Source organism: Podarcis pityusensis, assembly GCF_964106645.2.
Source record: "Podarcis pityusensis genome assembly, chromosome: 8".
Classification (NCBI taxonomy): Eukaryota; Metazoa; Chordata; class Lepidosauria; order Squamata; family Lacertidae; genus Podarcis; species Podarcis pityusensis.
The window spans coordinates 48,248,673-48,275,795 of NC_138033.1; the positions used below are offsets into that span (position 1 = coordinate 48,248,673).

General features: G+C 50.1%; 1 protein-coding gene across 1 annotated transcript in view; it reads right to left on the reverse strand.

The window, feature by feature from the left end:
- The window catches only part of SNTB2 (syntrophin beta 2), a 28,959-nt gene extending 3,309 nt beyond the window's left edge, over nucleotides 1-25,650 (reverse strand). Inside the window, exons 1-4 of the mRNA XM_081017817.1 lie at nucleotides 24,949-25,650; nucleotides 8,601-8,814; nucleotides 2,611-2,821; nucleotides 275-417 (exon numbers count right to left, since the gene is read on the reverse strand). Of these exons, the coding sequence (XP_080873943.1) occupies nucleotides 275-417; nucleotides 2,611-2,821; nucleotides 8,601-8,814; nucleotides 24,949-25,570 (1,190 nt within the window). The 5' untranslated portion in view covers nucleotides 25,571-25,650. The remainder of the gene's footprint in view (nucleotides 1-274; nucleotides 418-2,610; nucleotides 2,822-8,600; nucleotides 8,815-24,948) is intronic.
- Nucleotides 25,651-27,123: the final 1,473 nt, after the last annotated feature.

Sequence of the window (27,123 nt, forward strand, 5' to 3'; positions counted from 1 at the left end):
CTCAGATCTCTCCCACCCCCCACCATCACCCTTGGTATGCACACACAACTTGGGCTCACACTCAGGGTAGTATCAACATGATCCATTAATTTCAATGGGTCACACTTTGTTGACTACCACCCTTGGACTTTATATGTCAGTCAGTTTGTTGATTTGTTTGCAAGGCTGTCTTAACCTGCTCTTCCCCTGGCATCCGGTCTCAAGGGCATCTCTGTTCACAGATTGGCAGTCTCCACACTCTTCCTCTTGCAGAGTCACCTGTTTGCTCCCTTACCTGGTGGCAACAAGCGGGTAGCTGTGGCACGGGGAGGCCCAGGCATCTCTTGTCCATGGCATGCAGTCATAGAGCAGCAAGTCCTTCTCCGTCACGGCCAAGAGAGCTGGCCGCCACTGCTGCCGGCCTCCATCCAGCCGGGCCTATGGGAAGACAAGAGGGAAAGGGGGCGGGTTGTTGGCAGTCCATCTCCATGAGCAAAGCAAGCAAGGATTTGGGGGAAGAACATAAGGGGTGGAGAACACACCCTTCTGAAGGGACCTGCCAGGAAGCACAGAGTGCAGGAGGGAGGTGACTGGCCTTGCAAGCCTATGAGGAGCTGTAGAGACAGTAATATTTTGTTCCCACCCCAAGGCCGGATCTGGATCCTGAAAGTCACTCTCCCACACGGCTCTCAGGCTTTGAGCACACAAGAGCCTTTTAATCAAAGCTCTGCTCCCATTTTTTTCCTTTTACTCCATAATAAGGAAATGAATTGCAATCCTGTGTCGTATGTATCTTGCAACACAGGGAGCTGCCTTCTGCAGAGTCAGACCCTTGGGTCCATCTAGCTCAGTACTGCCTGCACTGACTGGCAGCAGTGGCTCCTCTGAGTTTCAGGCAGGGAGTCTCTCTCAGTCCTATCTGGAAATGCCATCGGGGATTGAACCTGGGACATTCGGCATGCAACGCTGATGGGGCGGGGCTCCTTCTACTCACATTTCCTCCCTGCCCCAGTCTTTAAGGCACTTCAAAGCTGGCAAACAGAAGGCACAGGAAGTGGAGGGTACCCTTGGTGTTTGCATGTGTTCCATGCCACCACCACCTCAAGCTATTCTTGTGCCATGGGACAGAAGACCAGGAACGGGAGCTGCTGTGCTAGGAACTGCCAGTTGCTGCTAGCAGAATGCAAGGCAGCCATAGAGCCAGGATTTCACCCTGCAGCACCCAAGTACCAGCCTACCCCCTCCTCCAGTCTAGGCTCTCCCACTGCCTGCCAGGCTCTCCTGCACCTTCCATGGCACAGGTCAGACGTATCCCAGGAAACAAGCAACAGGTCTCACTTCATTGCAAAGCAAGGCTGGGCCCTGCCTGTTGCCCTTGGCAGGGAGCCATGCCTGGTTGGACAGGAAGCTGGGGCTGTTGCTGCCTCTACCTAGATGCAGGAATCCAGCCCTATAGAAAGGCTAGATCCCAAGATGCTGACGGCGGATTCCTTCTGCAGGGTTCAAGGCAGCAGTGGAAATAATTGGAAGGATGAAAGCTACCACAAACACCCTCCGCCCTGCGACATGCACAACAATAAATTGAAGGACACGATTCTGCACGTGCAAAACACATTTAAAGCTCCATCTGCAGTAAAAGAAGAGTGTGTTGTTGTGGCATCAGATTATCCAAGCAACTGCTTACTTTGTTGACTGAAGGTGGTGGATGCGAGCACAAAAACTGAGGGCTGGGGTGGCTCAAAACCAAGAGGAAGACCCAAAGGAGAAGCAATGCTAACTTGCTGCAGCAAAACACCTAGGGTCTAGTGACACCTTAAAACAGCTTTCCCCAGCCTGGTGACTTCCAGATAATTGGGGTGACAACTCCCATCAGCCCCAGCCAGCAGGGCCATATGGCCCAAGGTCTGATGGGAGGTGGGGCCCAAAATTGACATGCAGGCTGAGGCTCATGAGAGCCACCAAGTCAGCAAAGGCTGTCCCAGAGAGTCTGAGGGGCCAGGGCAGCGCTGGATCCACCTACTCTGCAAAGGGCAGAGACAGATGGTTCCCCCCCCCACCTGTTCTCCTCCCCATGGGTTAACAAGCCTAAGCGGGGAAACAAGGCGGCAGAAACAGGCTAGAGCAAGGTATGCAAATGTAACAATACTGAGACAAAGTGCCCAGCGCACAGCAGCTCCCAGACTCCTTTCAGCCTTGAATTGATACCTCCAACAGCCTGAATACAGAACAAGGATTTTCCCACCAATGGCAGAGCCTCTTCTGAGCATCCCACCCTCCACCCGATGCATTTGCCAAGTTCACTGCAGGAGGAAGCTCAGCCAAGGACTTCTGTGTTGGGCTGGGCAGAGAGGAGAAGACTGTTCTCCACTCACAAGCACCATGGGCAGGAGGAGGTACCAGATATTACATGCCCCCTCTCCAGTCACCAGCTGACATCTCTCCTAAAAGGTGGGAGGGAAGCAAGATAGATCGGCCACCATGAGACCATGATGCTGACCAAGATGGGTCACTGGCCTGATCCAGCATGCTCTTCTTATGTTCAGGCCATCAATAACGCCCCACTGCAATCCCAAAGAGCTTTTGAACCTCCACTGCACAGAGCCGCACAGAGCTTCCAGTCTCCTGGCCCACCTGTTCCGCCAACCACGCGATGTGCTTGACCTCCTTGCTGCTCCCCGGCATGTTACTGGCAGCCAGCATGGCGTTGAGCTCGGCCAGGACTTGCGGGAGGAGAGCCATGATGTTGGTGTGGATGGCCATGAACCAGGAGTGTGCCGTGGCCGTGTCCTTGCAGCGGAGGATCAGGGTGTTCCGGCTGTCAGGCGAGTGCAACTCTATCAACCTGCGCAGGGAAGGAAGGAAGGGCAGGATGAACTTAGTGGGGAGGCTGCCAGAAGAAATGGTCTGGACTGCCAAGCGCCAGCAGGAATCTGACTTCTACCAAATGCCACCACTGGTCCATCTATCTCAGTACCGCTTATGCTGGTATAGTAGCAATGGTCTTCCAGGGTTTCGGGACAGGGAGTCCTTCCTTCTCAGCCCTGCCTGGAGATGCCAGGGATTGAATCTGTGACCTCCTGTATGCACAGCACAAGCTCTGCCACTGATCTCCAGCTCCTTCCCCAAAGAGGACCCATCCTCACAGGAGAGCTGAGCAATTGGAGTCAGCACAGTATCAATGGTTAAGTAGTTGAGGGGCCAAATGCAGCCCTCTAGGCCCCTGCACCTGGCTCTCAAAACCCTCCCCTGGCCAGGCCTCTCACTGCCCCTTCTTCACTGCGTCCTCAAGAGCACTTGCCTGGCCAGAAATGTGTCCTTGAACCGTGGGGGTGCCTCTTTCTTGCCCAGAGCTAGATAGGGGTGTGCATGTGTGTGCGCGCAAAAATTAGCCTACTACAAAAAAGCAGCACTTGCATTTCCTGCTCTCCCCACTTATTCCTCTGGTTTTGCCCACTACTGCCAATTGGTCCTCAGAGGGTTGCTTACGAGGGAATGCGGCCCTTGGGCTGAAAAGGGTTCCCTACTCCTGAGTTAGTCTTTCTCCCACTTTTATTAGGAAAAGGGGCTGCAACGCATTTGCTCATGATTGCTAAAGGGTGTCTAAGGAGAAGCAACAGTCCCGGTTAGGAGGCTGCGGCGGCAGCAAGGCCTCAGCGCCCAGTCCTGCGGGGGGGGGGGGGCAGAATTAGGTGGAGCGTGGCCTTGAGAACTCTGCTGGCTCTTCTTGAGGGCAACAAACATGCCCAGGCCCATCCCTGGCTACACTCACAAATACCACCAAAGTGCATGGGTACCTGGCATCCAGCCTGCCCTCCCCCGCCAGAAAGTGACAGCAACCTTGCTGCTTGCTCTACCCATCTCTTGGCAGATGGAGAAGCTGCAGCCAGAGCCTTTAATGGCAGCCTGCACCCTCCAGCAGACCCACCTCTTGGCAGCTAAAGCTAAGTGGAGAAGGCAGGAATTCATGAGCCGGGTTTATTCACTTAACTGCTGCTTCCTTGTGCTCAACAGCATACCCTAGCAGAGGGAGACCAAAGACTCTGTCACCTTCCTTCTTCCCCCAGCATTTGGTGATCTGGGGCATCGGAGCTGTGTAAAAGCCTTCTGCATGGGCTACTTCTCCCTGAATGACTGGCTGCTGCTGGGCTATGTAATTGATTTTACACTTTGTACACAAATAGGAGGAGGCGATAGCTTGTCTGACCCGACGGGACTTGCAGCAACCTGCAAAGAGAACTCTGTTCACTCCTCCCTCTGGCCAGGTAAGCTCCAAAGGAAAAGCTACTTTTGGCTCAGGCTGCAGAACATGCTTCTCACAAGCAGTTGCTTCTGGGTGACTGCCTGCCTGCCCCACTCTGAACATAGGAGGGATTTTGACTGGGCCAAACCATCTCCCAGAGTCACTGCTTAGAAAAAAAATGAAGTGCGGAACACACAAGAAAAAGGCGGCAAGACATGGCAAAGTCCACTCTCCCTGCATGGCCTCCAGAGATGTATCAGCTGCTGCGTACATCTCAATCTGCCAAGGGAAGGTGTTAAGACAGCACTGCAGCACTTTGAGGAGGAACATGCTACAAGGCGGGCAGTTTGAGGGACTTAATCCCAGCCACGTGTTCCAACTGCCACTATGGATCCATCAAGCATTATGACTGCCCAAGGAAAGCCAAACACTGCATCCATGTGGCAAGTGAAATTTTTGCACTTCCATTAGTGGAATTTAGGATGTGCCACCTGAAATGCATGGCGAACAGCAGGAGTCAAGCAGCAAAAATGGTCAAAACCGTTTGGGGGAATTTGTACTATCTAGGAGCCAAAAGCTTAGCACCAACCTTCTCCAGCCTATTAAGAGATCTGATAAGCCAAACTGGAAATGCTGCAAAATCGACTCTGCTCTCCAGATCACTGGCAAAGGCTGCAGTTGCTTCTCCAGCCCAGTTGGAGGCCCTGCCCTGCTTTCCCCATCCTCATGTCAAGCTAACCTCCCGGGGAAACAGATTTTGCTTGCTGCACCCCAGCTCCACCCACAATAATTTCACTCCTGTTTGGGTTGATTGGATAAGGGCAAACACAGCAGAAAGGTAAACTCTTCCCCTGGGATTATTTTGCTAATCCGCCAACAAGGTTGCAAAAGACTCTCTCTGCTCTCTGAGCGATCTCTCCAGACCAAGTGGGGGGGGGCAGGGAAGATGAGAGGGGCACTCTAGATGGTTCAAGATGATTGACCCTCCCCCCCAAGGAAGAGTAGCCACCCATCAGAACAGGAACAGTTGGCAGCTTGTGCGACAGGGATGCAATTAAGTGCTTTCGTTTATAAGCAACAAACATTTTACCTTTCAAGTGAAGACCAAAGGTGTGCAGTTAGAAAGGCAGGTAAAGCCCCAGTCAGGCACCAGAGAGGAGCTGAGTAGGACTTGCCACAACCAGGGACTTGGGCTGCAGCCCCCAACTCTGCCTCCCTACCTGCCACACACACCATGGCTGACCGAAGCAGAGGATTCTGCATTGCATATCCATTCCGAAATGAATCACTGATTCAGCTCACAGAATCCAGCCCTTTTTTGGTGCAGAAAATGCAACCTCGCCTCTGCAGCCTTGCAGTTTCAACTGCTTCGCTGTGCACACCTCTAGAGGAGTGAAGATCAGGGTAGGGAAGCTACAGAGGCAGTGGGAAAACAAACTCCCCCAGCAGCCAGCACAGCCAGTGATCAGGGATGATGGGAGCACCAGCCCACCAGCACTAGGAGGAAGGTCACAGCCTCTCTCTAACCCTGAGCTTAAAGGAGCCATCCTGACTGCCCTCCACTGCTCTTGCAGTGCTCTCCAACCCTGAAGGCATCAGCGCCTCCTTACAGTCAGCGTTACAGGGCTGTCATCCACTGGAAAGATCTGGAGCAAGTAAGGCCCATGCCGTGAGAGTGTCAGGGACAAGCTTCACTTAGAGGCTCTGAATCAAGATGGCTTTTTTGTACCCCCAGGGAACACGCAAGCAGCCTGGAGTCTGCAGAGTGTCTGGCTGCTTTGCAAGGAAGTCTTTTATTGGAATCGAAGTGTCTTGGCTGCTTTCTCAAGGCAGGGAGAGTGTGGAAAGCTGCCCACGTACAGCCCAGGCTCAAGAGCCGACAGGAAGTGACTTGCCCAGGTGGTAGCAGCTGATGCCAAACAGAAAATGTCAAGGGAAGGAAGAATCTGCCATGCAGGTAGGCTCTACAAGCTGCAACCTGCCTAACTTTCAAAGCACTTGACCTCAACCATGAAGCAGCAAAGGAGGGCTGTTTCCACAAGAAAGCATTTGTGGAAACCTAGCTCTGGACATCTGCCTCTTTCCATCTCCCCTGCGCTCAAACATGGCATATCTTTGCTTTTGGGACAATCAGTGAGCTGGCTTTCTAAGCTCTCCTTGCTCATGGCTTGGCTAGGCTACAACTCGCCATTGCCCCCACCATAATATGACCCTGGTGGCTGGGGCTGCTAGTTCAACAACACCTGGAGGGTACCAGGCTGAAAAAGGCTGATACACACACCAATTAAGAACCAATTCTGCAGAGTCCGAGCATTAAACTGCAGTAAGGCAGCATATAAATGCAACAAATGAACAAATCGCTTTTATGCTAAATATTGTTTTAGTCTCTTCTTGGATTCTTTGGACAGCTATGAATGTCCTCCAGGACTGAAGAGTGTGGGGTGAATCACATGCTCAGTTAGGTATGAGAAGTCTTCAGGCTTGCGGGATCTATTTTGGATTTTGAAAGGATCCCAAGGCTCACCAGTGACAGCCAGGTGTAAAACAGTGGCAGCAATGGATGGGATGGGGGGGAGACATAGTCAGGAAAATGGGGGCCCACTGGAGCCATACCCACACTTTGCTTTTTGCTGTCTGTACCAGAGCTCAGCTCACAGCCCTTTCAGGCACAAAAACAACAACCCATTCCTGGTTTCCCTCCCCACCACCACCAACTTTTCAGCCTCTCTTTGTTTCAACAGCCTAGTTTACAGGAGGAAAAGTATTTTTGCTGCTGTTTCTTATCACCCTTTTTTAACATTTCCCACTCTACTTCAAGTCATCCAGAGATCCTGACCCTCCTGCTGCCTGTTCTGTCTCCAAATAAAAACAAGAACCTTCCGGTGAGAGACTGGGGGAGGAGGGGAAAGAGAAACAGCAGCCTTGCAAGGGCGGAGGTGGTGGGGTGGGGGGAGGACATTATCTGTCTGCCTGGGTCTGCCCTGAGCAGGGCTTTCTTTGCCACTTGGAAGAGAACCTTCCGTCAGTCAGCGGGCCGTTGCCTAGCGCTGCAGAAAAGGGTGCAAAGGCAACCTGGAAGGCAGCCAGGCCCCAGACCGCAAGCGGAGCAGGGAGGGGGAAGCTGCGCAGCGTGGAGGTCCCTGGCAAGCTGCCCAAAGGCCAGGAGTTTCCTGCAAAGGGCACTTGCAATTAGTTGGGTGAATGAATCAGGAGCCTGCGGTCTCCTCTTTGTGGCCTGCCTTGCCCTCCCCTTCCCCCTCCGCTGCTGCAAGAGCTGCCCCAGCCAGCTGAAACTCAACACCCAGCAAAGGAACGTGAGGATGAACCGACACTTCCTCTATGGCCTGCCTGTGTGTGTGTGTGTGTGTGTGTGTGAGAGAGAGAGAGAGAGAGAGAGAGAGAGAGAGAGAGACTCCAGTCCAACTTTCATCTCCCCTCCATGGAAGGAAGCCAACGTGCGGATTAGATTTGCATCCTGTCTACGCCCAAAGCAAACATATCCTGAACTTCCAGCAGGGACAGGTCGGGACAACTTGCAATAAATAATACGACTGGCCTCTTGAGCTCAGGACCCCTCCAGGCCTCACAGCTCTGTGTCCCGCTCCTACCACCACAAAAGCAACCAGCAAGAGGCATCCAGGAAACCCACAAGAAGGGCATGATGGCACCTGCCAGTCAGAGGCATGCCCCCTTTGAACAGCGAGGGGTCCTCTCCAGGCAAATAGCCACCGACTGAGCCATCTGCCCAGTGAAGTCATTGCAGACCTTCGCTACAAATGAGGAACAGAGCTGGGATGTGGAATTAGCAGGCTGCCCTTCCCCTCAGTCCCCCTCTGTGGTGGGGCCTCCTGGGCTGTGAAGCTTTCCCAATTATCACTAGCTCTCCTGCCTGTCCCCAGTGGGGACAGGATCGCTGGACAGCGTCAGTCCAAGTTCTTCTTCTTGGCCACATAGGGGCGTCTCCTCTATGGAAATCTGGCAGCCCAACCTAGAGGCCCCCACCCTGTCCCTTGACTCCTACGCATAGCCCTCCTTGCTTGTAAAACAGAAACCAGAATACTCAACATTTCTGGAAATCTGCATAATCCATCCCGAGCAGCACAGCACACTTGTTTTTCTTGGCAAAAAGAGCAGTGAGCACTCAGCCTTGCTCATTATTCTCAGGGTATGGCTGTGGCGCTGAGCAGTGTGGGATATTAGGAAAACCAGGCATGGGAAGTCATGAGCGTTTGGGTCCCCCTCCAACTCATGCCACTGGCTCTTCATGAAACCAAAACAAAAAGGAAAAACAAAACTACAGCACCACCATTGCAATTTGAGACGCCTCCCCTCCTCCTCCTCCTCCTCCTCCTCCTCCTCCTCCTCTTTCATCTCGGCTCACCTGTTCTCCAGATCTGGCATGCATAGGTTCCTCGCAGCGTAGCACATCTTCAAAGGGATCACCTTACGGTCCTTGGCAGCGCCATGGTGCTTTGGGGAGCCAGAATCCTCACTGCCGCTAAGGCTGGGCGACTGCGGAGCTACCCCATCCCAAGGCAAATCCGACACCAGCGATGGCTTCTTGATATAAGGGCTGGCTTCCCGCATATACTTCACTAGGAGCAAACAAACAAAAAGATCCAAAGGCAAAGTTAGCTGACTTATATGGAGAGTGGAGGAGTCCCTACAGCAGCAATGTTGAGGGTCGCTCAAGAACCTGAGCATAATCCATAAAATGCACAAGTGGGGCAAGGAGGAAGAAACAGCAGCCCAGCACCCCACAGTCGGGGTGGTGGGTTAGAATGGGATGCCCTTCTACCACCTGGCCTGTTGATGGGGCTCAGCTCTTGCCGGCTGGCCAGGGCCTTTTCAGCAGCTCATTTCCTTTTACTGTTTTGTCTACAGGCTCCTTGGGAAAAGTGGCAAACACGTTTATTCCACAGGAAAAGGTGTACAGATGGAATAGGATGAGTCACAGGAAAGCTCTCCTTCAACTGCCAACACAGAGGAGATGGGAACAGCTTGTCTCTGGCCCAACAAAGGTCAGAGCTCTCCAAACTCTGAAGGGCTCAGGCAGGCAAAGAGCTGGGCAGCTCAAGCATGGATGAGGACTAGCAAAAAGGAGAAACAGGCGGAAGATGCCTCCGCTCTGGAATTATTTATTTCCTAGATTTATTATAACCCCAGCTATCCTGCAAGAAGCTGAGAGTGGCACGTACATGGATGGGGCTACCCCACGCCCCCTTTATCCCAGCAACTTATGAAATGGGCTAAGCTAGAGGTGTGTGACTGGCCTAAGGTCGCCCAGTTCCCTCCTCCCATCCACTGTGTTCAGCATTCTGCCCACTATAGCACACTTGCTTGCACGAGATTCTTAGGCAGAGGAAGGATTTAGCAATATCAGCTAATCAATCTTTTGGTTAAGTTCTCAGATCAGCCATTAGAATACCATCAAACACATATAAGTTTACAGTTTACAGGCAAAAGACTTTATCTAGCAATATCTGAACAGCCAGGAAGTTGCAAGCAACACACAAAGTAGGTGCCCTGGCCAAGGGATTGTTACCCAAGTCAATATTTTATTTTATTTATTTATGTATTATCCCACCTTTCCTCCATGAAGCTCAAGGTGGCATATGGGGTTCTTCCCTTCCCATTTTATCTCCTACAACAGGCATATATACGCAAACTCCGGCCCTTCAGATGTTTGGGACTAAAATTCCCATCATCCCTGACCACTGGTCCTGTTAGCTAGGGATGGTAGGAATTGTAGTCCCAAACATCTGGAGGGCCGAAGTGGGCCTATGCCTGCCCTACAACAACCCTATGAGGCAGGTTAGGTCAAGCAACAGCAATTGGCCCAGTGTCACCCAAAGAGTTTCACAGGTGAGTGGGAACCTGAGCCCTGGTCTCCAAGGTCCAAAGCTCTAATCACTACACAACATTGGCTCTCCAAGAGATTTACTTGGCCCGTATGTGGATCAATCCTGCAACCTTGGCATTATTAGCAGCATGTTCTAACCAACTGAACTAACTGAGCACTAAGAATCTACATGGAACATATTCTCACACTACTGAGAAGTTTTCTGTGCTTTATGTTTAATGCAAAAGTCGATTAGGGCTGTGCAACATTCCTGGGGGAGACCTGCCTGCTTCAGGACCCCTCCTAAACCAACTGAAGCACCAGCCAGATGCAAAAGACTAACACAGCACTTGAATTTCCCTAGAAATAAATCTGAATACCAAATTGTCTGCTGCTTTCCAGAACACCTGGAGTGTCTGAGATGTTCCCTTCTTGTACTAATCATTTCTGAGCATCAGCATTGCCCCTCCCCATGCAGACTTATAGCTGCTTCTTGAAGGTGACAGATAAGATGGGTTTGTGATAGGTATAAGGACCGCATGCAGTGCTCTCACCAGGGGAGGCACGCTGCAGGGATTGAGAGCTCTGCCCTTTTGCTTTCAGGAGCAGATTACAGCAAAAAGCTTTGGGTTTCTAATCCCTGCTTGCAAGAACGTGCCCTTTCCTCAGTAACAAATCTAGCCCTAAGAAGCAAAGCTAGAAGCTGCAGCAAGACTCAGCAGGTGTGTGCCAGAGAGACAGCTGATGTTTTTAGACAGGGGTGGCGGCAAAGTCTGGCTTTCTCTACCAAATGCAGACCCAGACCACCCCACTACAAACATGGGCTCAAAATGGTCTCTCTCTCTTTCATGCTGTGCATAGTTCTGTCCAGTGAGATTTAGCAGCATGATACGCTGAGGCAACCACTTTCCACTGAGTGGGGGAGTGGGGGGGGGGGAGTTACAGCTTCCACACCGGAAATTCAAAGTGAAGTTCAACACTGGCCATGAGTCATCTGCTAAGAAGGAAATGCAAAACAGCTGACTGATGGGGCTCTTGCAAACGATCTGCCTGCTTGCCAAAGGAAGGAGGCAGCAGCAGCAGCAGCACAGGGTATCAACCAGGAAAAGCAGAGCCCTTGAGAGGCCACCATCCTCTCAGCAGTGGGCATCCTACTCAAGGCTGCACCTTGGTCAGCTCTGTAAGGCATCCTCATTCTCCCAACTTGGTGCCCTCCTGGTGTTTTGGACTACAATTCCCATCAGCCCTAGCCAACGTAGCCATAGGATGCTGGGGCTGAGAGTCCAAAACATCTGGAAGGCACCAGGTTGGAAAAGGCTGCCCTACAGCATTGCTGCCATTAGGATCAGACACTGCCAGCTGCCTCTTCTGTGCAGGACGTTGTCTCTGGAGCAGCTGGTTCTATGTCCTGCTTCAGCATAGAACCACAGAATTGTAGAGTTGGAAGGGACCACGAGGGTCATCAGGTCCAACTCCCTGCAATGCAGGAATCTGCAAGGCAGGATGTGGAGCTCAAACGCACCATCATGAAATTAAGAGTCTCACAGTCTACTAACTGATCCATCTCAGGAGTCAGGACCCCCCCCCCCAAGAGCTTGAAACACGAGATCCTGTTTTATGTTAAAGATTTAAAGAAGTTACAATGAAGAGAGCATCTTCTACCAACTGTAGGCAAGAGCAACAGAGAGCAATGCCTGGCCTCTCTTCCACCCACAATTTCCTTCAGTACTGAACCATCCATTCACACTACCACTGATGTGCTGGAACAAAACCTGTCCAGGCCACCAGGCTATACTGCAAGGGAAGAAGCCATTTTGGTGGAGTTGATTCCAACCATTCATCCCAAAGTCAAAACATGGGCCATTCGCCACAGCCACAAGGCTTTCAGCAGCTGCTTCCCAGAAACCACTAATTCTCTATTACAGGACAATGTGATTACCCACTCTGGACAAGTTCTGCTTGTATTAGTGCTCTTTTCAACTTAGGAATTTGACTAATACACTAGGAGGTGGCAAGATTTAGGGTGGTATTCAATTAAGTCCTGCTCAGAGTAGACGCACTGAAATTAAGCAGCTTGAATTAGCCATGTCCAGTAACTTCAATGGGTCTATGAGGAGTATTGGCATGCCACCCCCATCCCCAGCAATGCCACTTGCTCCATTTGGCAGAAATTCTTCGGGGCTCCAGCCACTGGAGATTTGGGGGAGCTGAACGCAGGACATCCTACCACTGAGCTGCAGCCTGGCTTCTGCTACAAGAGCCGACTGCATTCCCTTCTGAAACTGCAAGGGATCCACTGTGCCCCATCCAAGTACACAGGCTAGGTCCCCCAACTCACCCACACCATTGTGCATGTGAGGCTGACATGAAGAGCCCCCCAAATCCCACTTTTTTGATTACAACTCCCATCAGCCCAGGTCAGCCAGCACAGTATAGTGGTACCTCGTGTTATGTACCATCCCCCTTACGAATGCTGCAGGTTACGCACTCTGCTAACTTGGAAGTGGATGCCCCTTGTTGCGACCTTTGCCCCGGGATACGAGCGGAAGTTGCGCTCCGGCGGCACAGCAGCAGGAGGCGCCATTAGAGAAAGCGCGCCTCGTATTACGAGCCGTTTCCTGTTACGAACGGAGCTCCAGAACGGATTAAGTAGGTAACACGAGGTACCACTGTACAGAAAACTGGGGACACACACTTCTCTTGAGGATCACTGCATATCATCCTAACAAAGTGCCCTGCAAAGTTATTTCATGGACACTTTACGGTGCCTTGACTTTTCAGCGTCACAACTGGAAGTCACTCTGATGTGGAGAGAAGCACAGGGTACCCCAGCAGGATCTGCTCGTGTGCTCTGGGGCAGCAGGTGTTGTCCAACACTGTCCTCCTCAACAACCGTGCTGGCAAGACACCTGTCAAGAGAAAGCAGCACAGCAGACTCTGGTGGGAGGAAGGGAAAGCAACCTGCTTATGTTCTAGGGCAGCCTTTGCCAAGCTGGTGCCCTCCAGATGTTTTGGACTGCTGCTGCCATCTGCCACAGCCAACAGGTTGGCAAAGACTGCTCTAGAAAGTGGAGCACCCCACCCCACCCATGTCATTCACTCTCTACTCCTGCCCTGTTAGGGCTAGTTAGCTAGTTAAATTTATATCCCGCCCTATACCCGGTCTCAGGGCGGTTCAGCTCACATTGCTGGCAGGACAGGAAAGGAAGTGAATAAAGCAGGGTCAACACTCTGGGGCTCTCTTTGCAGTCACTGCAGGATGCTTGATCAAATATTTATTGGCTAAACTTCTCCAAGTAACAAGGAGCAGCAGAGAAAACAAAAGCTTCTTTTCAAGGCCAGAGGATGGACAACAGAAAAACAATCCTCAGGCAGGCATTTAGCTCTCACAGATTAGTCAATATTCACTTTAATATATGAGAGCTTGTTGCAGTCTTTCGTGGCTTTTCTGGGAAGGAAATCTCTCCCCTATCTCCATGATGGCTAGAGGGACCCTGGAATGGGCCCCGCACAGGAATAGAGGTCCACACACCACACCCTCTTTGCAAAAACAATGTCATTAAATCAGCCTCTCCCAACTGGTGCCCTCCAGAAGATTTGGATGACAACTCCCATCAACCCCATTTAGCACAGCATGACCGTGCTACCTGGGGCTGATGGGAGTTGTCGTCCATAACATTAGAAGGTTGCCAGATTGGGGGAGATTGCATTAAATGATAAAAGGGGATCACAGCACAATGAAAAAGACCAGTTCCATACAAAATAAAAAGAGAAGCTCACAAGGGGATCCTGTGAAAAGTAGCTGTTATTTTAAAAAGGACTCCAGATTGCTATATTGTTATGCCGAATGCATTTTTGAATGTATCAACTTTTCATCAGAAGCATCTAAACAACCTGCTAAAAATAATTCAGATGCGCACAAAAATGTATTAGCTTAAGACTGTATGCAAGCATATTCCGCCAATACATTTTGATGTATAAGAAGAGTGCCTTTGGGACATATTTAACGCACAATATATTAAATAGTATTGGAATAGTATCTCCAAACCCCACTATTCCATGAATTTTTATGGTGATAAATTTAACAAGAAGAATCTTCCGCTCCATAAACGGAATCCTTTGAACAAACAAATATGCATATCATGGAAAGAAAAGACACTTTTAATTATCAATAAAAAATAAATTATTTTGGGGCAAGCAAAGGTTCTATTAAAAATTTCATCAGTAAAGAAAAAGACCTGCTTTACTCAGTCACCTTTCCCCTCCCAAGTCCATACAGACATACAGGTAACATAAGCAGGGAAGAGGTTGTTTCATTCAAGCAGAGGAAGGCAGCAGTTGGAATGCACAGACCATCGGAGGGGAAGAGGCAGAGCCAAGGCGGGCCTGGGTTGACCTAAGGCCAGTCACTGAGATGCTGCTGCCAGCACAGGAAGCTGCCCAAACTGGCTGGGTAGCACCTTGGCACCCCACATTCTGCCCCTCCCTCCACATCAAACAAATTTTTTGGTCGGCCTCCGGTACAAATCCAGCAAAAGGAAATGCCACCTTCATTTTTGCTCTTGCAAATGTAAAGTGATCCCTAATAAAGTATGAGAACAAGTTTGGCATAACAGGGATCAGCTTGCAGTTTGAATGAGGTCTGACCTATCTAGGTGGTGGAAGGAAGTGGCTCCATTTCTCAGCTGTACAAGACTGGTGGGCTGGCCCAAATCCTTCCCCCTTCAGAATACCCAAGAAGGGCAAAAGCTTGAAACATAAGCCAACTCCACAGAGGCAGAACACACAAGGGCAGGGCAGGTCATTTGTCCATCTAGCCCAACACTGCCTACACTGACCGGCAGGTGCCCCGCCAGGGTTTCTTTCCCTTCACCTGCTGCTTTTAAACCGGAGATGTTGGAGACTGATCCCAGCACTTCTACAAATGCTTTATCACTCGACTACAGCCTCCTCATGCAGCAGATAGTTAAAACTATGGAATTTGCTCCCACTAGAGGCAGCGATGGCCTCCAATTTTAAAAGAGGATCAGACAAGTTTACTACTTGCCAGGATGGCTATAGTTTACTTCCACTGTCAGAAGCATTATATCCCTGAATGTTAGTTGCTGGCAATCACAAATGGGGAAAGTGCTGCTGTTGTGTTCAGGGCCTGCTTGTGAGCTTCCCATGGGGGCATCTGACTGGTCAGTGAGGATGCCAGACTAGATGGGCTCCTTTGGCCCGATTCAGCAGGGCTATTGTTATGTTTTTAGCTACAGTACTGCTAAAGGTTGGAGAGGGAAGGTGGTACTTAACTCCTACAAAACTAGCAAAAATGTATAGGACAAGTTCAAATATCTGCTGGAAATGTAAAGAAAAAGAAGGTACGTTTTATCACATGTGGTGGATTTGTAAGGTGCTAAAAGCTTTCTGGGAGATGACATATAACGAAATGGAAAAAAATGTTTAAAATAACTTTTGTTTAAAAAAACGAGAAGCTTTCTTATTAGGAATTACAGGTACTGACATCCCAAAGGAGCAGAAAAGACTTTTTAGGTATGGAACAGCCGCCCGGATGCTACTAGCCCAGAGATGGAAAGAAGACAAGGTCCTGCCAGAGAGGGATGGCAAACCAAGCTGATGGACTATGCTGAAATGACAAAACTAACCGGAAAACTCAGAAACCAAGAGGACAAAAACTTTATAAAAGAATGAGGAAAATCTACAAGTTATATAGGAGAACACTGTAAGCAGATGGAAAAATTGGCAGGATTTTGATTTCACTTGTAGTGTAATAATTACCATGGATAATATGGATTGATAATAGAATTTGGAAGAATATGCAGTTTCAAATGTTTAATATGGGACCTCATGGAAGGGGTGGGGGGAGGTCTCGAGATTTGGAGTAATCTCTGTTTATGGATATATATTTGGGGTTTTTTATATATAACTTTCTATTTGTAAAATCAAATAAAAATGATTTCCAAAAAAAGCAGAGCTTTGAACTGTACACTATATGTGGTTTTATATACATATATACATATATACATATATAAAGTTGGAGGGGAAATAATATCCAATGCCGCTCACTGTCAATGCTCCTTGTGAAAAGACTCTTCTTATGTTCTTATGCAGCATATATATGTAGTGGATTTGTGGGTGCTGATGATACCATTCATCCTCCCTTGAAACCTCTGTACGGAAATACCTTAAGGCCATGGAAAATGCCAGGAAGTACTGAGATGAGATCTGTAGTACTTCTGGCAGACTCTGATCTAACTGTGCCTGCCTAACACCTTCATCTTAATACAGTGTCCAACTAGAGGCTTTGGGTTTCCATGCCAGATGCAGCCTTTGCCACCACCCTCACCCACCCACCCAGCCCATCAGCTGCCTTCCTGTTTTTCTTGCTCACTCCTTTGCTGCATTTTAGTCGTTCCAAATAAAGGGCCAATTGATTCCACCGTGGCTTTTTGATTTGTTTTGCAGAAATGTTCACTGCATGGTGCTGCCGTCACAGCACCACCACCCCTTCTTCTCTAGTTGCAAGCAGAATCTGAACTATCCAGTAGTGAGATGCTTCACAACCCTTGCAGAATTCCTTCTCAGGTCAGGAGGCAATCTTCCAAAGTAATGTTCCCCAACCTGGTGCCCTTTAAATGTTTGGACTACAACTTCCATTAGCTGCAGCCAGGGCGGCAAAGGGTAGTACAGAAAGTCAGTTAAACAGACTGCATACTGAAGTGCAGGAGGATTTAGTAACCTCCACAATCCACACAACAAGTGCCAGGTCCAGCCCTTTCCAGGGATGTTAGTCATCCCAATGCCTTTGGTTTGTGCTGCTAGGCCAAGCTAGGCGTTTTATAAAAAAGTTCATACACAAGTGCTATAAAGGGCCAAACCAGCTGGTCCAAATGACAGTCCTGTTAAACAAGACGTCAAAGAGGTGACCATTTAATGTACATACACATCTGTCTCTATTTTGGAAATGCAGCTTGCAAGATCTCAAAGGAAGACAACCTGTGTTACAGCAGAGAGGAGGTGCCTTCCCTCTCTTCCTGCCTCCAGTGAGCCTCTAAAAAGCCCAGATGTTTCAGGTCTCTCAATTCTAAACAGCCACAGTGCCAAGTCCAAAGACATTTTTAGCCCTAAAAGGCAAGAAAGCAGAGGAAACATTAAAGACACAGTCTCCTGAGTAGTCCTGGTTTCGGCAGGGTGTGGAGGAACTCTCCTCCTGCAACACTCTTCACCAGCAAATTCAGAACAAGCAGATTTTATGCCAGAAATACAGCTGAATCCACAACAGCCAGCTGCCTGCTCTGGAGTGCTTGCTCTTGAGTCAAATAGCAGACAAGCCCACAGTCCAACTGCAGCATCCAATATACTCTTTACGCAAAGTTATGAAACTAATTTCAGCCTGGGAACACCCACCAGCCCACAATAAATTAAGACGGGGGGGGGGGGGAAGCAAACAGCAGGCAGCAAAAGACAACACAACTGTTTATGTCCGGTTAGTGGCAATTCAAAGGAGCCATAAATGTCTCATTCACTCCAAACTCTCTTCCAGCAAAGCTCATGAAAGCCCCATTAAACAGCAGCTAAGTATGCCACGCTCTTTCCAGGCCCGCCTGGGCACAATAGACAATGTGCGCAACTAACGGAAAACAGGCCGCGGCCACATTCGGAGACCGTGAAGCAGAATCATTGGCTTTGTTTCGAGGTGGAGGGTTTTGGCTCCAGCACAGACTTTCCCACCGTCTTTGCAAGAGGGAGGTGGAGTGTTTGCCCAGCTGCCTCCCCTTCTCCCTGGCTCTTGCTCCCAACCTTTTGGGTGATGCCAGCTTGCTTATGAGGACCACGCAGCCCCCACTGAGGGGCCCATTCAGCACCTTCATAATGCAAGGAGAATGCCAGTTGCTTTAAGGAGGGCACGGGGCACACTTGGAACCAAGCCCCTTCTCCTCTTGCAGAAGCACAAAGGCTTCCTCTTCTAGGAGCCCAAACAGGAGTGCTGCACGGAAGCCAGCAGCAAATCCTCCAGACTTTTAACCATGGAGTGTTAATGCTTCAATGGAGCTGCAAGGGCTCCAATGACAATTGAGAATGTGCATCTTGAACCTTCTGCCTGTGCCATGTTGTTTTCTGAGATCAATATAGCACCCCTCTCCCATCTCCATAAAAAGCTATGCACCACTGGGAGTGTGGCGGTGGGATGTACCTATATCAGAGCACCGCAGCAATAAAACTGCTAGCACATTTGCAAAGTTAAGCAGGGTCTGTCTGGTATGGTTTTCATGTCTGAATTTCATCCCAGCAGACCTCAAAACAGCTTGGGGGGGGGGGAGAAAGGTCCACACCCGGTGTATTTAAACTAATAATTTTAAAAACTAAGACCCAAACCACCAGGAGATTCTCCCCTTCTACCTTACATCTGTTTGGGCCCCCGGGCTCTACATGACAACTTTCTGCAAAGTCTCAAGTCCTATCCATTGCTCTCAGCAGCCTCCCAGCTAGAAGACTATGTGTGAGAAGAGGATGCCCAAGCATCATATAGTTATGGACCACCATTTCTACACCCACACCCACCTTAATCAAGTTTTGGAAACATGCTCTGCAGCCAAGCTGTAGCCACATCCCCGTATCTCTCCCCAGTGTGATACTAGGAGAGCTCAAGGTGGGCAAAGATGTTAGAAGGAAGCTTGACAGGAAGAACACTGTGCCCACTCAGCGCCTGGCATTTGGCTGCTCTGCTAAATCATGCAGCTCGTGCCCAAGGGTGTATTAAAGGGTAATCCTCATGCAGCTGCTGGCTTGCCCTTCCTATCTATCTTGGCATTTAATGTCCCACGGGGCAGGCAGCGAGATATACATTAGACAGAGGCAAGCCAATGACAGAAGTCAGTATGTCAAAAAGGAAGAGTCAAGGGGGGGGGGAGCCTGATCTGGTTAACCTGAGCTTCACCAATCCCCAGCACACAGTTCTCTTTGGTCAAACAGCTCAGCAGCCAGGGCAAGGCTGGAGAGAGCCACAGCAGGGAGACCGAGTGTTTAATATTAGCCTCCTGGAGGCAGAGGGCTTATCCCAGGATTACACTCATCCCCCTCCACCTTTAATCTGCTCCTCTCCTTTTCTGAGAATGGGTGGCTGAATGCAAACTAGGGAACCTGGATGGGGGAGAGGGAGGAGGGAAGTCCATTTCCTCTGTGCACAATTCAAACTGAGTAGAAAGCACTGCTGCCTCAGCAGTTAAAATGAGCTACACAGCTGGCTACCAGATGTGGACCAACTAGCACACTGGTCCAGAAGTTGCTTTCTAACAAGGTCACAAAGTTAAATGTTCCCTTCTTCACCAAAGCTGAAATGCTCCATGCCAGAGCAAAGACTCCAGAGGCAGGCGACTGGTAGTTTCAGGAAATGATTGCAGGAACAGCTGACCAACTTTTCAAGCAGCAGCAAAAAATAGCCTGAGAAGGACATCCCATTGTGAAGTGTGTTATTCCACCCACCCACAGGCCGGGGGGGGGGGGGAGGAACCTTGGGAATGAAAAGTGCAACCTGATTATTCCATGCCAGAAGGCAAAATATGTAAATATCACAAGAGATTAAGAGCTGGGAGTTTAAAGTAGCCTCCAGAGAGTGGCTGTATTTAGGGTCAAGAGGCAAGGAGGGTTTGGAAAAATAACAAGACAAATACTCAAGCATGCTGGAGGGATGGCCAGAGGACACAGAGTTGGACTTCTGAAATCTAATTAACCCAGGATGTATTTGAGAAAGTTAGTGGAGAGCAAGGCAGTGCTGAGGAAGATGGAAAAGGCCCTGGAGGAAATTCTGAACAGGATAAAGGTAGATCCAGGGTGCTGTTATTTGGGCTAACCAATGAAGCCTTAGTCCCAGCTAGTGCTCTGCCCAACCCAGCCCTTTGGTTCTATTTGCATAGGATGAAGACCAGATGCTTCTATGGAGCATAAAAGGGAGAAAGGAGCTGGAGGGGTTCTGGCGATAGCTTAGAACAGGGGTCAGCAACCCTTTTCAGCCGTGGGCCGGTCCACCGTCGCTCAGACCTTGTGGTGGGCTGGACTATATTTTTTTGGGGGGGGGGGGATGAACGAATTCCTATGCCCCGCAAATAACCCAGAGATGCATTTTAAATAAAAGGACACATTCTACTCATGTAAAAACACGCTGATTCCTGGACCGTCCGCGGGCCAGACTGAGAAGGCGATTGGGCCGCATCCGGCCCACGGGCCTTAGGTTGCCTACCCCGGCTTAGAAAAAGCCTCCATTGCTGATGCTGGATGCCAGATACTGGTCTGGGAGCCCTGGAGGTAATTTCTAAGTAGGGACAATAGCCAAGCCTCCCCAAACCTGGTGCCTTCCAAATAGACTACAACTCCCAGCAGCCCCAGCATCATACAGTTTTGCTGGCTGAGGCTAAAGGGAATTGTAGTCCCAAAAAACTGGAGGGCGCCAGGTTGGAGATGGCTAGATCAGCTTTAGCTGAGGAAGCCACTTTTCTTTCCAAGTCAGTTCTGGGACAAGGGCAGAAGCTGAGGGACTGTTTGTTCCAAGGTCCCCCACCCCAAAAAGATAACAACCCATAACTAACCCTTTGCTCCCAGGAGAACGCTAAGCTTGACTCATATCCACTCATCAAGAGAGAAGGGAAAGCTGCATTTGACTCAGCAAAAGCCAAAGCAGCTGTTCAATCTGGCACCAGTAGGGCTAGGAGAGGAGAGCTGGGACACTGGTGGGTCAGGCTCCAACCTCACAGCACTTTTTGGCACAAGAAGGCAAACCCCCATCTCACAATCTCCTGCAGTCGCAGCTAGAGCATCCCTCCCACTTCAACCAGGCTTTATCCAACCATGTAAACACTGGTAGGCCTACCAACTTCCTTGTTGCAGTCACACCCTTCTTTTCCGAAATGGATTCTTAAATTTGGGATTGCCACAAGGTTAGAACTCTTGCCAGGTTTTTAGCTGTCCGGTCCCTCCTACATCCGGAGGTATTTTTAAATAGCTCTCAGGAGCTTCAAGTGTCACTTAAGGGGAGCACAAACTTCCTGGCTAAAGCAGTATCTATATGCTTCCTTTTTGGGAGGCAAAACCCGCTGAGAATCTCTGCCCCACAGGCTGAATGTGGCCCTCCATGTCTCTAGGTGGCCCTCCGGATTCTTCCCAGGTCACTAGTACTGCTCTGAGCCCTTAAGAGCCTTTGCCTGGCTGGAATCTGGACCTCTGGCTCCAAAAACTAAGCACCATCAGTGCTGGAAAGCAATGCAGATCCTTTTCATCTGGCTGGATGCTGGTAGAGCTTGTGGGTTACAACCAGAAAGTACGGTAATTATATGTTTGTGGCCTTGGCTATAGCTCAGGCATAGGCAAACTTGGCCCTCCAGATGTTTTGGAACTAAAACTCCCATCATCCCTAGCTAACAGGACCAGTGGTCAGGGATGATGGGAATTGTAGTCTCAAAACATCTGGAGGGCCGAGTTTGCCTATGCCTGCTATAGCTGGTCCACTCCCCTCATCCTATAGGATCTCTATCTCAGTCTCTTTCAGCCATTTGGCAGCATCAACATAGACAGATTTTGCACGTCATGGTTTTGGGTAAGGTCTAAGATTTTCCTTTCTTCCTCCAATTTAATTTTAGCCTAGATGTTGTCAATTCTAATGAGACTAAAGCTAAGCAACAAGGGAAAGTCTCTGCTTGGAGAAGCCTTCTGAACATTTCCCGCAAAATTCTGCTTTTGCATATTCTCGGGGAAAGGAAACACACAGCATGGGGTATATCTGGAAGAAACACAGCTTGTTCCAAGCCCACACACCTTTCAGCTGTGAAAATGGAAATGGCAGAAACACAGAAGTAGGAACACAGAAGCAGCTGAGCCCAGGACCAGCACCATCAACGGATGGTGATGAGACCCAGAAGAGCTTTGAACTGGGACCAGAGCTCTAATCTCCTTTCAGCCTCATCAGAAGCCATGTTTACTACGGAGCATTGGAGCTGTAAACCCGAATACAAACCTTGGTTTCAGTTAGTGGTTTCTCTGGAGAGAGCTAAACCACAAGCCCAGGTTCAGAGGACACTGAAGTCAAACTGTGGCTCATCTTAGCACAGCCGCAAAACGACCAGACAGAAGCAAAATGATCGTAGGTTCCTCTCTGAAAGCCCACGCTTTGTTCATTTGCACTAAGCCATGCTTTGACACAGTGTTATGTACAAACAGGATCAATGAGGTCCCTTCTATACATTTAAAGCGATATTATACCATTTTAAGCAGTCATAGCTTCCTCCAGAGAATCCTGGAAACTGTAGCTTGTCAAGAGCGTTGATAGTTTGTAGGAGACCCCTATTCTCCTCACAGAACTAGGGTTGTCAAAAGTTGCCTGAGAAGAGGGATTGTTAAGCCACCCTGAGAACCACAAAAACAACAACATAGAACAAGTAGCAAAGCAAAATATCAAGAAATCAGAAATTTAGGCAACCCAGCAGCAATCAGTTAAAACCATAAGCCTGAGAGAAAAACTGGTGTGTTTTAATCTGGTGCTTAACAATAGATAGCGTAGGGGCAGCTGGATGTATAGGGGGAAGGAATTTCACATCTGCTGTGCCACAACGCACAAGGCCCTGCTCCTCTAAAGGGACACATGTGGCCTGCTCACCTCCTTCACAAACCTGCAACGTAGGTTAGGCTGAGGTCACCCATGGAGCTTCAGGCATGAGAGGGAATTTAAAACTGGCTTTGCTCAGCCCAGGATGGACACCCAATCCCAGTGACATTTACTAACCAACCTACACTAGTATACATACTGTATATTCTGACCTCCATTGTGTGGTCTGAGGTCCCAGCCACAGGGCAAACAAAAGGCGCAGATGTACAAGAAGTAAAACACACACCCTCCCCCACCGCTGAGAACCAAAGCTTGGGAGCAACACTCTCCTCCCACCAGCTTTTCCTTAACGAAGGGCACTTAAAAACACGACTGTTTACACTGGCACAGAAGGTGGCAGCAGCACTTCCCACTGACTGGCACAGTCAGTCATCTGCAAACCTTCTCCCCCTCCACTTCACATTTCCAAAATACACATTTCAAGTGACAGAATCACACCCCGGCATAAGCAGGGAGCCTGTGCTGTCATTTCTTCTTAACCACCAAGGCAGCATAATGATTAAAGACACTTTAAAAATATCCCCAAGTTTTCGTAACTGTACGCACTCCATCGACTTCCCCAAGAGCTCCCACCCCCCAGAAAGAACTTATCCCGAGGTTAAATTAACTGTACTATCGCATCAAATAAGCACGTAAATGACAGCCTGTCTACAGGTCTGACAAACCAGGCAGCTAAGATGATTATGGACGGGCATTCTCAACTGATGCTGCTTTCCAAACAAGCCTCTTGCAGAGTTTGACTATACTGCTTGCCAGCTGGAAGTCCACCATCTCTTCCCTTCAGGTTTTAAAAGCCTAGTTGCCCTGCATTCCTATGAAATCCAACCATTACTGCGCACTCACATTTCCTTCACACTGTCTTCCTAGAGTTAGCACACAGGCAAATTAATGGAGCAGATATTGCCAAGTATCACAAAAAAGCCACAACACTTGAAGAAATGACCAGTTGCCAATTCAGTAAAAGTGACTTTTAAAATGTTGTTTTTAATTGCTGCTCTGCATTGAAAACTTTCATGTAACTATAGGCTGACTCTGGTAAACTAGCATAAAAATCCTTTTGACAAATAATTCATGTTTATAGAAAACTTACACCGTTAAAGTTAAAATAATCCACTACAATTTCTTTTAAAAGTTAAATTAATTCACCATCACCATTTGCTAATTTGCTTTTGTAATTAAGTATCAGACTGGTTCTATTGCTTTTGTTCTATTAAAGTTATGCTTTAGAAATACTTGATGCATATTCGACTAGTTAACTGCCCAACCTTAATCATTATGAACTGTTAACTTCCATGACGCTGCTGCCTTCCATGCTTCAGTTTCCAGTGACTGACCTCTTGGGCCACACTAATCCAAAAGTTTTCCAATAGTGCGTCATGTGCTAGTGTCAAGGGCAAAAAAAGGAAAGTGGGGACAAGTAGACCAGGGTTTTGCTATTTTATTTTAGCTCCTAACCAGAGTGTCAGACAACCCCCAGGACCACACACAGTGCTCCAGCCTTTGCAAAGCAGCTCCACCCTTACTGGTTATGACTCCTGCAGAACCAGACCTGCAAACTGTTTCCACGCCTAGGGACCAAGTCTGGGCTCATGAATATAAAAGCGAGAGTCAACGGATCAGTCCAAACAAGCCCATCCCACACTGAGAAAACACCTGCTTACACCAAGGGGCTTGCCAACCGAGAGAGTTGGATCATTTTGATGTCGGGACCAAGACAGATGCACCCAGGGACAATGTTCAGGGCATGGAGTTGAGGCATGGAAAGCAACATTGCCTGGGCAAAGTTACCCGCGAAGGCCAGACTTGGAGAGTAGAGCACACTGTGGAGCTTGGGTGAGGGAAGAGTGAGCAGTGCAGGAAACGATTCTGGACAAGCTCCCAAGGAAGAATAGAAAAACTTTACTCCCAGGAAATCAGCTGTTCCCATCCACACCAAGTCTCAGGACCCCCCCCCCCTTTTAAAATGCTTGCATTCAACCAAAGAGTTCAGAATTGTGCCCATTTTGTGCTCCCCACAACCCTGCGAGGTAGGCGCCAAATTTAAGCGAAAGCACAGGTACTTCCCCAAGCGAGCTTCGAGGACTCACTAACCACCCGCCCCCCGCCTTGTTTATTTTGGGTCCCATCCCCGGCCTCGAGGAACAGGAAGCAGCGGGTGGCACCAAAAGCAGCGGCAGCGGCGCCGCCCCCTGAGCGCGTGCAGAGCGCATCCCACCAGAATCCCTCGCTTACCTTCCAGGAGGACCTCCCTGCCGGCCCGCTTGAGCGCCTGCACGGCCTGATCGTGGGTGGCGTCGCGGAGGTCGGTGCCGTTGACGGAGAGAATGGCGTCTCCCAGGCGGAGGGCGCCGCAGCGCTCGGCGGCCAGCCCCGGGAAGATGCGCGAGATGAGGACGGGCATGCGGTTCTCGCGGCCGCCCTTGATGCTAATGCCCAGCCCGCCTGCCTCTGCCTTCACTACCCGCACCCGGCGCACCCCGCTCGGAGGGGAGCCCGGAGGCGACGAGGAGGAGCAGGACGCGCCACCGGGCAGCCCCGGCGGAGGGGAGAAGGGCCGGCCGGGAGGCGAGGAAGGCGGGTGGCCGGACGCCGAGGGGGGCATCTCCGGGCTGCCGCTGCCCGCCGCGCTCCGCCCGCCCGGGCTGCCCGCGGGGCTCCGCGCTCGGGATGCTGCCGCTGCTGCAGCCGCGACGGGGCTCCCCCACTCGGCGCCGTTGGGCAGCCCGTTGACGGGCTCCGGGTCGGAGCTGAGCACCAGCGCCTCCCCGCTCAGCTCGGCAAGCGCCCGCACCCAGCGCTCGCGCACCAGCACCTCCACCAGCCCCGCCTTGCAGGCGCGCGTCCACACTGCCATGGCAGGACCGGAGTCGCGCCGGACTCACGCCGGAGCAGCAGCGGCTGGAAGAGCCGCAAACTCCAGCAGTGAGGAGGAGGAGGAGAATGGGCCGCGCGCGCCCGCCGCCCGCCCCCTATAAGGAGGCGGATTGGGAACCCCGGGAGACCCCGCCTCTCCCCGCCCAAAGGGGCGAGGCCGGACGGTGAGAGCGCGACTGCGGCAAAGCGGATTTGGTGGGAGCGGGAGGCGGAGCTCCGCCCCCCCTCCACACACCATAGAGATAAATAAAAAGTTAGAGGGACCACATCCCTGATCGCGATAGGGGAATATCGGGGTTTGCATTTAGAGAAGAGACTTTTTAAAAGTTCAGTTAAAAATTAAGGACGAAATCCAGCAGCTCGACAAAACAACAGCAGCAGCAAAACCATAATCTTTTAGTTTTAAAACATAAAAGGTCCTACCAGTGACATAGTCCTAAAGTAAGTACAGCTCTTTATTAATAGTGGCACCGTGTATTAAAAACACCGCATTGTAGGTTGGCGGAGGCATGTATCGGATACGACAGCCCCGCAGTGTAGTCTAGAGAAAATATTGCAGACTAGAGGTGAAGGTGAGTTGAGGTTGGTTCGGATTTTTGGCCATAACTTTCCATTGCTGGGGGACTCCTTGATTTGCTGCTCCTGGGCTAAAGTCCTGGTTTTCTGCACGGCTCTCACTTCAGACCCTGGTGGGGGAGAGAAACTTCCCAAAAGTTCCGGAAGCGAAGACCTGTGTTTCCTTCTACCTCGAAGTCTAAGCCGGTTTTTCAGTCACGGAGAAATAGAGGGCGTGGCCCAGACCCAAACTCCAAGGAGAGTGACGTCGGGTGGCTGCGCCCGCGTGGCGCTGGGGGGGGGGGGGGAGTAGGGAGGATGCGGAGGAGTGAGTAGTTCGTCGACGACTGCTCTGGATTTAGTTACTCCGGATTAATACGAAGCTAATTCTGGCCATCCTGCGCAGGCGAGGAAAATATTTGTCTCACCCTCCATTCACTTTCCAATGCTCACTTTCAGGTGCAGTGAGTTTTTCTACTCCCTTGTTGTCCCGCGCGAGAAGTTGCTCCTCAGCGTCAGTGCATCTGCTTTGCATGCAGAAGGCTCCAGGTTCAGCCCCTGGAAACTCCTGTCCGGGCTGCAAAAGCCTTCTGTGCAGAAAAGAGCGCAGCTGACTCCTGCATGGGCCAGCAATAGCCAACATAGTTGGGCATTCGAGATGTGTTTGGACTACAAATCCCATCAGTCCCAAACTAAAGTCAGGAATGATGGGAGCTGCAGTCCAATTACATGTAGTGGGCACCACTTTGGTTACTCCTGGACTGTAGATAATGCTGTGAGATCGTCTTACCCCATATATGCCCTCTAAATTGCTTTTACCTGCAAAACGGGCTCTGTTACCAGTGCCCCATAATATCTGTTCTGCATTTGTAATAAATCAGTCTTTATCGTGGCTGCACCTACATTTTGGAACTCCCTGCCTATTGACACCAGGCAGGCACCTTCACTGTACTTTTTTGGGCCCCTGCTAAAAACATG